The sequence below is a fragment of the Oncorhynchus clarkii genome, chromosome 2 (genome assembly GCF_045791955.1).
Source record: "Oncorhynchus clarkii lewisi isolate Uvic-CL-2024 chromosome 2, UVic_Ocla_1.0, whole genome shotgun sequence".
NCBI classification, from domain to species: Eukaryota; Metazoa; Chordata; class Actinopteri; order Salmoniformes; family Salmonidae; genus Oncorhynchus; species Oncorhynchus clarkii.
The window spans coordinates 27,659,149-27,672,379 of NC_092148.1; the positions used below are offsets into that span (position 1 = coordinate 27,659,149).

General features: G+C 41.5%; 1 protein-coding gene across 1 annotated transcript in view; it reads right to left on the minus strand.

Moving 5' to 3' along the window:
• LOC139365860 (thrombospondin type-1 domain-containing protein 7A-like) overlaps positions 1-13,231 on the minus strand; it is a 100,225-nt gene that overhangs the window by 49,599 nt on the left and 37,395 nt on the right. The window contains exons 2-4 of the mRNA XM_071102924.1: positions 11,225-12,056; positions 6,416-6,670; positions 5,247-5,428 (exon numbers count right to left, since the gene is read on the minus strand). Coding sequence (XP_070959025.1) covers positions 5,247-5,428; positions 6,416-6,670; positions 11,225-12,056 — 1,269 coding nt within the window. The remainder of the gene's footprint in view (positions 1-5,246; positions 5,429-6,415; positions 6,671-11,224; positions 12,057-13,231) is intronic.

The following is a 13,231-nucleotide window of genomic DNA, read 5'->3' on the forward strand; positions in this document are numbered from 1 at the left end:
TTGTCCCCTCTGGAATGCTTAAGGTTTGGATTTAGGGAGGGTAAGGTGATCCTGGACCTGTGTTCCTCTAAGAGCGTGGTGATTTAGTTTATGCATGCAGTGGTGGTTGCTGCAGACTTCATTGAGGCACTGTCTGCCTGTGTCTGTCTCTATCTATGTGGCAGCTGGGGAGATTACCCCCCTGATGGGGGAAGAGGAATCCTGCGCCAGGAAGATAAGAACACTCTCCCTTCTAACTCCCACACACGCACACACACACGCACACACACTCAGACAGACACACACGGGAATGCATGCACATGCACGCCCACAACGCACACACACACACGTGGGAACACAAACATACACATACAGTACATTTCAACAAAATCGTTAGTACATTCTCCTTTAATGTCAGTCCATCTTTAACTGCATTCTAAAGCAATGTGTTTGTCAACATGCACGAGGAAAGGATGTGGTTTCAGTATAGAAAGAGAAACAGACTGTTGTCAATGCCCAAAGAAGCCCAAATTGACATAAGGACATATAACAGTAGCGACAGAGTATAGACAAACATTTATTCAGAAATGTATTCACACCCCTTGACTTTTTCCAAATGTTGTTGTGTGACAGCCTGAATTGATGATTGATTCAATTGAGATTTTGTGTCACTGATCTACACACAATACCCCATAATGTCAAAGTGGAATTATGTTTTTAGAAATGCTCTTATATTATTCAAAATGTAATGCTGAAATGTCTTGAGGCAATCCGTCTCCAACCCCTTTGTCACGGCAAGCCTAAATCAGTTCAGGAGTAAAAGTCTGCTTAACAAGTCACATAATAAGTTGCATGGACTGCAATAATAGTGTTTAACCAGATTTTAGAATGACTATCTCATCTCTGTTCTCCACACATACAATTATCTGTAAGGTCCCTCAGTTGAGCAGTGAATTTCAAGCACAGATTCAACCACAAAGACAAGGGAGGTTTTTCAAATTTCGCAAAGAAGCATGGTGCAGTTATTAATAACACTTTGGATGGTGTATCAATACACCCAGTCAATGCAAGGATGCAGGCACCTTTCCAAACTCAGTTGCCGGCGAGGAAGGAAACCGCTCAGGGATTTCCCCATGAGGCCAATGGTGATTTTAAAACAGTTAAAGAGTTTAATAGCTGTGATAGGAGAAAACTGAGGATGGATCAACAACATTGTAGTTACTCCAGAAAACTAACCTAAATGACGGAGTGAAAAGAAGGAAGCCTGTACAGAATACAAATATTCCAAAACATGCATCCTGTTTCCAATAAGGCACTAAAGTAATAACTTTTTGTCCTGAATACAAAGCGCTATGTTTGAGGCAAATCCAACACAAGGCATCACTGAGTACCACTCTTCATATTTTCAAGCATGGTGGTGGCTGCATCATGTTATGGGTATGCTTGGCATTGGCAAAGACTAGGGAGTTTTTGTTGGGCATAAAAATAAACAAAATAGAGCTAAACACAGGCAAAAACCTGCAGGAAAAGTTAGTTCAGTCTGCTGTCCAACAGACACTGGGAGACAAAGTCATCTATCAGCTGGACAACTACCTAAAACACAAGGCCAAATATACATTGAAGTTGCTTACCAAGACAACATTGAATGTTCTTGAGTGGCCTAGTTTCAGTCTTGATTTAAATTGTCTTGAAAATCTATGGCAACACTTAATAATGGCTGTCTAGCAATGATCAACAACCAACTTAACAGAGAGTAAATCATTTTTAAAAGAATAATGGGCAAATATTGTACAATACAGGTGTGCAACAGCTCTTAGCTACTTCCTCAGAAAGACTCACAGCTGTAATGGCTGCCAAAGGTGATTATATCATGTATTGACTCAGGGGGTTGAATACTTATCTAATCAAAACATATTAGTGCTTTATTTTCCATTACATTTAAAAATGATATCTATAATTTTTCTGCCACTTTGACATTAGAGTATTTTGTGGAGATAGCTGACAAAACAATACAATTACATCAATTTTAATCAGACTTTGTAACCCAACAAAATGTGAAAAAAGTCAAGGGGTGTAAATATATTTCTGAAGGCACTTTAGATGTCACTGCTGTGTGTACTGTGTATGATATGACAGAGTTTGTGTGTGTGTTTGTGTCTTGTGGTGTATCGGTCACTACAGGAGAGATCTTCAGCATACTTAAGCGGGCCATATGTGATTTCTACATAGGTTTTTGGACTTTTAAATGAATAATATATACACATGGATCCTTGAAGAATATAACTTTGAAATGCCTCATGAACTGTTTACCCCATGAGAACCCGAAACTATAAGCTTGTTTTACTTCATTGTTTGTAAACACTGTAATTGTAAAAAACAAACACTGTATAGCCTCAAAACATGGTTGAAACTCAAGCTATGGTAGTCCTTGCATCGAATTTGAAAGTGATTCAATTTCTCCAGCCCCATCCCTCAGCTGTTTACCAAATCAGTGGCGGGGTGGACACTTTGTTGTTGTATTAACTGCAGATTGCCCCCTTCAAGCTCAAGTTAGCACTTTCTCCTGTGCACTAAAAATATTGTCTGAATAAAGTGATCACTCCACCAACAATTACCGCTCCAGCGACAGGAACATCTCCTGATATAATAATTGTGCTTCTCGCGTAATGGAAATGCTTTTTGTTTTTCTCACACCATCTCCATTGGTGGTGCTTAGCCTTAGAATCCTTGCTAATATAATTACCAGTGCAGCATTGACTTAAACTGTGCTTGACGGGTCTGAGAGTCGAAGCCGGAGTGTTCTCACTTGTCTAAGGCTTAAGAGTCACACCAGGACAAGTCAGGTTATGTTATGAAAGCAGCTCCTCTTCCCTTGTTGCCTCTCCCTGTAGTATGCAGTGTTCAAGAGTTGCTATGATAATTCTGTAATGGCTACACTAATTGTAGGGCACAAAAGTGTGTTTTTAATGGTGTTATTCAGATACTGCTGTTGTTAGGAAATGTCGGAATGGACACAAGGTATGGAACTGTGAATGCTGTACATGACAATACGTGCCACTGCATTTGTTTGACACAAGACAATGACGTGTCTCTGATGCTGAAATAGTTTGGTGTGCCAACATGTAACAATTTTGTCTTTGTTTTTCGGGAAATATTTGGGACTGTTTTGTACAACCTTTGCAGATTTGAGACATGCAACAATATCAGATGTGGGACTACATTTGTCCCACAAATGATTATTACACATGATGGCTGGATGGTTTATGAACGTAACACCATCAGATATGCATTATTGGGACAGTTTTACATAGGAAAGACTTTGTTATAGGAAAGTGTTAGGGACCGATCAAAATTTACTTGGGGGAGGGGCGGTCCAAAACAGGGGAAGGGTGTGTGGTTTTTTATTGGGCACAGGGAAGGTCAGTGTGTTTTGTCCCTGATTTACATTTACTCTTCTGCTTGTATTTTCCCTATAAACAATGAATTGACTTACTTTTGATATTACCCTAATAAAATGTTGAAACATTTGTGAAGGTTTGTTATGGTGTGGCTATTATTTATCTTTAGCTACTGAAGGCCTATGATGTGAAGGCAATGCGCCCCGGCGCTCCAATCGGACCCTGACAGTTGAACTTGAGGTGAGGAAGACTTGTTTCAGGCCTACCAGAGTTACTTCTGTAATCTAACAATATAATGCTTCTCTTTATACAAAATTGGATTGAAAATGAACAAATGACCCTCCTGCATTCTATATCTGTATAGCAGACGCAGTAGCCATCTCACAGAAAGAAATGCATGTCGGTGTTGTAGCTTGTCACTGGCATATCTCTCTCTATCGCTCTAGGGTTAGGTCTAAGCTTCTCTTCCTTTATATAGGCTATATGCATTTATTCAAATGTTAATATCGTACAGTGGACACCTAAGCCCATAGGCCTATGCATGCAATGCCCTGATACATGTTGTGCTCAAATTTCTGACAGCTGAACTGTGAGGTGGACAATTATTGTTTGAGGAAAGTAGCCTAAAAAACGATTTAAAAAAAATAGGCTATAACGTTCTTCATATGATACACATCAAAACACAAGGAATAGTGTTTTTGTAATTGTTACAGGCTGTTTAAGGACATGTAAATGTGGCTCATTGGGCCAATATCACTTGTTTATTGATGGAGCTGGATGCATATGGATGCCTTGTACATTTCTTAAATGTCCAGTAAATTAAGATCTCCCCTGTCATGTTGTTTCCTAAAGAAAACTCTGAAATGGCATATTGTTTTTATGAAGATTTTCGAATATTGGCACAAAAAAATCTGTCGCCAATTGGATGGAAACCTAGGTAGTGCGCTAGTCCCGTATGGCTTTGATTATGCCTCCACCTCACGGTTCACCAGCAGCCCTAAACATCTAAAGAATACGCTACTAGCCAAACAAGCTGGTAAGAATTGGACTTAAACTCCCCCCTCATACACATTTGGAGGTTGAGGATTTTTTTGTCTCTATCTCTGTAATGTGTCTGTATCTATGTAATTGTATATGTAGAAAATAGGGACCACAATGGAAAGTCCCAGACTTATTTAAAACATCTTTGTGTATATATATATATATTTTTTTTTACTGACAAATAAAATGAATCTATCAATTCAAACTGTGCAGCGACCAATTGATGAATGGAAAGAGTCATCTGTTACAAAACGGCAAAAAAGTTGAATGTCATTCAGAGATTGTCAAGCCTTCTTTATTGGGTAGGCCTACAAGGTAGGGAGGGAAGTATTTTCTGTTTGTCGAGATTGACATAGTCTATTTATTGTGGTGTTGAAAACACAAACAATGATATCGAAGTGCCAGAAGTCGGTATGCTCTGTTTATTGGTTGTGGTGATGCACTGGCACAGAAAGCTGTTAGTGGAAAACTCTTTGCATATAAAACATATAATTATAAATATGACTCGTCTGGGGTGGTCGGCAAACCCCCAACCTTTTGGCCCATCGACTGTGAAACAAAAGTATGCTGAAGTCGATATCCATGTTTATAAACGCAGGGTTGTAAACATGATTTTTAGTTCATTCTATGAGAGGGGAGGGTGTTCCATTTACTTTAATGTGGGTCATGTGAAAATATTTTTTACGCTGGGGAGGGGGGTGCATATTATTTCTACTACACCTTGAGTTGGACCACCCCCCCCCCCCCCCCAGTACATTTTGATCTGTCCCTTAAATACAGGAAAGACTATGTTATGAAAAAGCGCTATATATAGAAATGCCTCATTACCATCTTTGTCTTTGAGGTTGTTGAGGTAGGTCAGTAGTTCGGCGTTGGCCTGGACACAGTACACCTCTCGGTTCTGGAGCCCTCCCCCACACAGGCCGGTCTGGTTGCTACGCCGACGGTCCTGTTGGCTTAGCAACGAGTCCACTCTACAGTCGCTCCACTCTGTAGTCCTCCAGGTGTAACTGTGACAGTGACAGAGATGGGTGTGTGGGTGTTATGCTGTCAAAACACATTTAAAATTGGACTGAGGTTTCTTTAGCTAATCAAATCCCTGACCTGTCTGTGCTATAAAAACACATTTGTCAATTGTGTGTTGATCTGTTCTACCTGCATCTGGGGCTGCAGCTGCCAAACTTGAATTACACTAATCCTTATCGTTCCACTACAACTTCAATAGCTATCAGCTCAATGTTTGGCTAATTGCTTCCAATCCATGTAACACATGAGTAATATGAAAAGATACATTTTAGTCATAGAAATAATCCATTTTAAAGGCTATGTCACGACTAATAGTTTTATAGATGGTGTGGTTTTGAAGTGTTTTGCAGAATCGGAACAGGAAAGCTCAGGTGTTATTGGAATGATTGTGTAAAGACGGGATACGATGTCAATAAGGCCAATCTGTGTGTGTGTGTGTGTGGCAGGTTACAGGAGAGACAATATTGTCATAGACTCCATTTGAGTCTGTGTCTGGCAAAAGCTCAAACACACCAATCTTTCTCCGTATGCTGTCTGCTCCACCACACACACACACAGGCCCATACAAACCAACTCCTATGGGCCACCCAGGAGAGCAAATTAGCTAGATGAAGTAGCTAATGGGAAATCAACAGGAGGAATGTATCACCTCTGCCAGTGAGAATCCAGTAGACTTTGGAAAGTTAGTGCACTAAGTGGTTCTAATTTGTTGAAAACTTCCTGGAGGCCTGTCAGGTTCCTGAACTATGCACGGTAGTATTTTTCGACACAATGATACTACTGTGTAATACATTACATTTGGACACAACATTTTATAATTTGAAATTCCACAAATACAACATTGACTTAACCCACTTTCAAGCTCTAGGCCTTCCATAAATATTCTGTATATTTCTTACCATATATTTATTGTAAAACTATAACTTCCACACATACAGCCACACATCCTCATGACACTAAGTGACACTCACGTGGCGCAGGGCAGTACTCCATCCCCCTGGGGGTCACATGGCTCTGTCTCCTCCAGCGGTGGGCAGTCCTCCCCCTCCCCCACGGAGAACTGGTGCACTCGTCTGGTCCTGGAGCGTTGGCCCCTGGGGGACTCAGGGTCTGGATCTAGACAGGCCTTGGAGCAGGGGCCCCAGTCTGCCCACTCGCTCAGCTTACAGTCCTTAGCGAGGATGCAGGACTGGACCGTCAGAGGGAGGTCCCAGGGCAGACACAGACTGGAAAACAGAGGTAAGGCGAGAGCAGAAGTGGCAAGGTCAGTGATCTGAGATCTGTCTGCGATCTGCTTGCAATTTGCGACAGTGGATGTGAAAGCTGGTCCTGAGGGAGCCCTGTGTGTGTTGGTGGTCCTAGAACAAGTGGTCAGTGGGTTTCGAAGTCAGCTGAGGTAGACTTTGAGGTAGAATTTGGCGTATGTTGGCTGAATTTGTGGAATGTTGGTTTTCGTCCTGTCTATTGCAGTGTATTACTCATCAAGGAACATTGTCTTACGTCAGATAGATGGTTGTGTAGGACTGACACCACTACCTATCGGAAGACAATGGGAAGCCAGGGGTCATTCACCAATGAGCTGGATGTAAGTACATGATACTAATACTATGATTTACTATAATGTATTAATACTTGTACTATAGTAGAATGTACACTACCATTCAAAAGTTTGGGGTCACTTAGAGATGTCCTTGTTTTTGAAAGAAAAGCACATCTATTAAAATAACATGAAATTGATCAGAAATGCAGTGTAGACATTGTTAATGCTGTAAATTACTATTGTAGTTGGAAACATATGATTTTGAATGGAATATCTACATAGGTATACAGAGGCCCATTATCAGCCACCATCACTCCTGTGTTCCAATGGCACGTTGTATTAGCTAATCCAAGTGTATCATTTTAAAAGGCTAATTGATCATTAGAAAACCCTTTTGAAATTATGGTAGTACAGCTGAAAACTGTTGTTCTGATTAAAGAAGCAATAAAACTGGCCTTCTTTAGACTAGTTTAGTATCTGGAGCATCAGAATGTGTGGGTTTGATTACAGGCTCAAAATGTCCTGAAACAAATAACTTTCTTCTGAAACTGGCAGCTTCATTAAATAGTACACACAAAACACCAGTCTCAACGTCAACAGTGAAGAGGCGACTTAGCCTTTTAAAATGATAAACTTGGATTAGCTAACACAACGTGCCATTGGAACACAGGAGTGATGGTTGCTGATAATGGACCTTTGTTCGCCTATGTTGATATTCCATACAAAATCATCCGTTTCCAGCTAAAATATTCATTTACAACATTAACAAAGTCCACACTGTATCTGATCAATTTGATGTTATTTTAATGAACAAAAAAATTGCTTTTCTTTCAAAACGAGGACATTTCTATGTGACCCCAAACCTTTGAACGCTAATGTACATTATACTAAGCATGTTGTAATAAGCTGTATTCAAGAGTCCTTAGGGAACTGCCTGGCATTGAACCCTAATACTCAACCCTTCATTCAGAATCATCACACCTTAATAAACAATGCAGGAAAAAAAAAAAGCTGGGAAGCCCCCACATTTAGGTAGTGAATTGGTTGCTTGTTCAAATCCAGCTCAGAGGACCATGAGACCAGGGGTTTTGTACATGTAATACAATACAATGCATAAAGCCTGAAGGGTTGTGCCTCAATAGCCTCGGAATAGTAACCACAACTGATCAATCACCAAAAGCAATCACTCTGTAATCATTCAACTTGCAATTAGAGCTAATGAATAAACGCTGCCTCTTTCAGCTCCTTCAAATGATTAGGAATTAAAGCCGACTATTTTCTGTTCCTTGCACCACAGTGTGCATCGCCTTTCCCCCGAGGCGCCGCAGCTGACGATCTTTTACTGCTAATTACAGCTCTGCTTCATTTAGAACCCTCTAATTTAGACTACGCCGAAGCCACACTTCACCTCTAGCTTCTCACACTTCTGCTGGAAACGAGTGCAACTGGTTTGAAAACAAAAAACGCTTGAAAAAAAGGGAGTTGTGTTTTTAACCCCTCTGTCTCCACAGATTAAGATACCTTTGAATTGTTTGATGTGGCGGGCCTGCAGGTGTGACGTCATGCCAACAAGGCACGCAGGTAGAGTTCTTTCTCAGTGAAAAACATTCAGAAATTAAAACAAAGGTTTTGCGACTCGGGGAGGATAATGTCTCGCTTCCTGACTCTTCTTCCTGAAACTTCACACATGCTTAAAAAGCCTTAAAGCATCCATTGACCCTTTTCACGGCAACTCAATCTCTTTCAGTATTTGATGTTTTGGTCGTGTCAACTTTTTATTATTTTCTGCATTGTTGTGGGGGTTTTGAAGTCTTGAAAGTAGTCTTTTTTTTAATCTCCGTCAGTCAGACAGAATGGGGACAGACAAACAATTTCACTTGAAATAAGAGAGTAATAATATTTCAAAAACACTCAAACTCTCATTTTAAAACCAATAAAGGTTATACAACAAACAACAAGAAATTCCATGCAATTCCACAAAAAAAATAGTTTGGTTTCTGTAGAATATCCACATTGAACACAAACATGCTCATTACACGAGGCTTTGGCTAAGAAACATGTGGTACAATTAAAGCCTAAAACACAGGCTGTACTATGTGGGTCAGGGAATGTGAAACCCTGGGGGAAATCTTTTAACCATCTTTTTCAGCGCCTTGATGAAAACACAGTTTAGAAAACAGAGTGGAATGTTTGGAAGGCCAGTGTGGCCAGTAAAGAGAAACATAAGACTCGAATGAGACTCGAATTTGAACTAAAAGATGTAAAGTGATACTTTCTAGAAGTGCTTCTGGTGGTAAACGGAAACCTCAGAGGCCACCATGCAAGCTGGACTCTACAGTAAATAGCCTACACTTGCATGCGGATTTCATATTATTACATGTAAAGCCTGTTACTATTCTACAACCAGACTAAAACAAAGTCTAATGAGTCAAGAGAAAGCTGTGGCCCAACGATGACAGATGTACATCAAACAAAATGGGAAATGAAGTCAGCAAGATGTTCGGAGGACGACTGCCTAGATTCATTGGATATCGCTTCAGAGAGAACCCAGCAAACCGGGAACATTCCCAGAACATTAGCTAAGATTCTCATTAAGTTCTTGTTGGGTTTTATCTAACATTAGGATGATGACATCCCAAAAACATACGAAGAATGTTTTTGATAACAAAATGTTTATTTTATTCAGAAAATGTTTTAAAGGAAATATTCTTGGAATGTTTTCTTAACATTTACGGAAATGTTGTGCACAACATCTGTAACAACCACCACAGAACATTCCCCCAAATGTTCTCATTAGGTTTCCAGGTAATGTAATGACACAATGTACCAGTAATGTTTTTAGAACATACCGCCACAACGTTCTGGGAACGTTGTTGCAACATCAGGCAAATGTTTTATACAAACATTGTATAATCATCATCGCAACTGGACAGTTTTTGTGTTATGAGAACATTGCCGCAACCAAAATAATGTTCTGGGAACTTTCACAGAAACCTTTTTGGTTTGCTGGGAAGTTTGTTCCACTTTTCTGAAGTGGCAAAAACAACGATAAATATTTCAGAACCAGAAATAAACAAGTCAAAGATTAGTATTTACCTTCCTAAGGGCATAAGATTTGTTTTCACGGTTCTTTAGAAATATTTGATCCCAGCCACTGCTGAGAAGTTGGCACTAACAGCGCATTAATGAATAGATTTAGTACATAATTGATCACATCTGTGGCATGTAACACATACATAATGTGGATGTAAGGCTGTATAAAGGAGACTGTAGCTCTCCTTGCTAGAGATGAAAGACTTCATGGATTCTAAGATGAGAGATACCGTGCTGACATTTGAAGTTATTGTCACTCAGCATAAAACAAAGACACCATGCAATGCTAAAGAAAGAGCTTCAAGGCAAGACAGGGTTAGGGACTTGCCTCAAGCCAAGACAGGGCCCAAGAAAATGTCAGTTTACTTGAAGGGTATGCATGCAGTCTTGTCTACTGTATATTGTACTGTATATAAGATATAGTATGCGAAGAACCTGAATCATTGATAACCTGAACCATACTCCTAATGTGAAAGATTATCATAAAAAAGTATTTGGTCAACAGCATTTAAAAATAAATGACTGTACTTTTTTTTAGTTGAACTGAAATTTCTGTTAGTAATCAAGCTTTTTGATTTTATCTTTCCTCACCTGCACACGTAACAATACCAACCTAATGATGTGCAACTCATCCTGCTATTTCACAGTCAAAGATGACAGAAGTGCTGGCTAAGATTCAATCCCTGTCACGGAATGAGCACCAGTGAATATAGAGTTGTCATCTCCACCGTTGAAAGTAGACACCAGAAAGTGGGAGTGCTCCATTGCTTTGACAGCAAAGCAGAGACACATAACCATTCCCCTGCCTGTCATCTACTGTACATCAGTACAGTACATCACATCACAACATAATACTGTGCTTACAGTTCTGAAGAAGATAAAAAACAACCCCTTACAAAGGCCTGTTTAGACATGTGGCAGGTTTGTGCCTATTTTAAGATTGAGTGTTATTTACGGACAACAGATAACTCACTATGATGAATTACAGTTCTGAATGGACAAAAACACATGGTTTCCTATGACCAATGACATATCATGGTTTGCCCATTTAGACTAAAAGTACAATTTTAAAGGACAACCAGCACACAGACACACTAAGGAACCAGTATTACCCCAGACCCTGAAATACTGATGCTGAGCCACTTACCTGAGTCCCACCGTGCTCCCGTTCCTGTGTGCACAGGACACCGTGCGACTCTGGTATCCCACCTGGATGTCCCAGAAGGGGCTCTCCTGCCTGTTGAGCCGGTTCCTGGTCCGTTTCTTCTGGATCAGCTCCCTAGTATCAGGGTCTTTGACCCCAGGCCTCTCCCTGGCCCCCCCTTTACCCTTCCTATGCTTGGCCTGCCGCACCGGCCGGGAAATGGGGAGAGAACAGGGCATCCAGGACCCCACCCTGAGGCTGTACACCCCCTCAGGCCCCTTGCAAGGCCCTGGCTTACAGGTGTGGAACTCGGTTAGGTTTGGGCAGGCTGAACCCCCGAAGAGTGGAGGCACCAGGACACTGCGCACCCGGTTCTTTAGGCCGGTTCCACAGGTTTTTGAGCAGGACGTCCAGGGGGTGAATTCAGACACCACACAGTCCTGAGGGCAGGGGATGAGGCAGGCCTGCTCTAGTCGAGGCTTGGGCTCAAAGTACTCACAGATGGTGTCGTCTCCGAGAGATTCGTCTGACTTTAGCACGCAGCCCACCTCCCGGGTCTGAATGCCCTCCTCACCCCCATTGCATACGTATGGCCGCATGCCCCCAAAGGTTCTTGTTGACACGGACACACACTGGTTCCAGGCACCGAGTTTCCAGTCGTAAAGGTCCTTGTGCCAGTCGCACACACGGAAGCAGTTCTGCTGGTTGGAAGGCCGCTGGGACTGGTCACAGTTGGTGTGGAGGGTGGTCCAGCCGTCCACGTGGGCACACCACACAGCCCGACTCTGGCTGCCACCTGGGCCACAGTCACTGCCCATACATCTGCCCCATGGCCCTTGGGAACACAACACAGACAGCGTTAAAATAACTATGAAATAGGCCAGAATTAGGCTTTTTAAAATATGTTTTACATCAAAAGGTAAAGTGGACACAGTGTACACTATACAGTACATCAATTGATGGCAAATTGATTATTTTAGGGGCGGTAGTTTATTGATCATTTGGAAAAAAGCAAACCATACAAATATCAACCAGAACGTAGAATTAACCCACATCAGCAGGCACAGTGGACGGATCGATGGAGACCAAGAATGTTATAGAGACCGCGTCTTCACACCTGGAGACTCACAGCATATTTACAATTCATGCACTGAAAGATTAGTACATCAGCTATTCTACCATAGCTCCCCTTTCAATGTCTCCATTGCAGCCATAACACAATAACTTTCCCTGACTTTTATCCCCACACCAAACCTCATCACAGTAAAAGAAATCTGCGGCTTAGCGGCAGTGTTGTTCATTGAGTCATTCAGCTCAACCTAATCCGTGGCCATGTTGTGCTCTGCCGCTGTTATCCACATTCTAGTGACAGCACAGGACAACCGAGAAAGAAGAGGAGACTAATGTACAGCTTCACCTCAGACCAACCCCTTCCATCTACAGCCAATTGATTGTGTTACATGATGGCCTCTGGCTGAGTGGTCTCCGGGTGAGGGGGCCTTGTGTTTACCCATGTTGCACCCCTGAAACGATTGCCACCCTGTGGAGGACGAAGAACTCTAGTCTTGCTGAAACCGGGTGAAACATTTCCTGCAATTATCAGACCCAAATGCCTCAGATGACAGCCTATTAGTGGACTCATCTCCTCGCTCAGCTGCTGATCTCGCTGGCAGGAACTGGCTTCAATCAGTGTGTCAGCATGTCGACAGAAGCCTCAAAGCACATCACACATGGCTGTTCTATTTCCCCCTATATCAACACAAGATCAATGCCCTGCTGTCAGACTTCTCATGCATATATACAGTGGCAAGAAAAAGTATGTGAACCCTTTGGAATTACCTGGATTTCTGCATAAATTGGTCATCAAATTCGATCTTTTTTTTTTTTTTTTTAACCTTTATTTTACTAGGCAAGTCAGTTAAGAACAAATTCTTATTTTCAATGACGGCCTCACAACAATAGACAAAGATAGTGTGCTAGACAAAGATAGTGTGCTTAAACTAATAACAC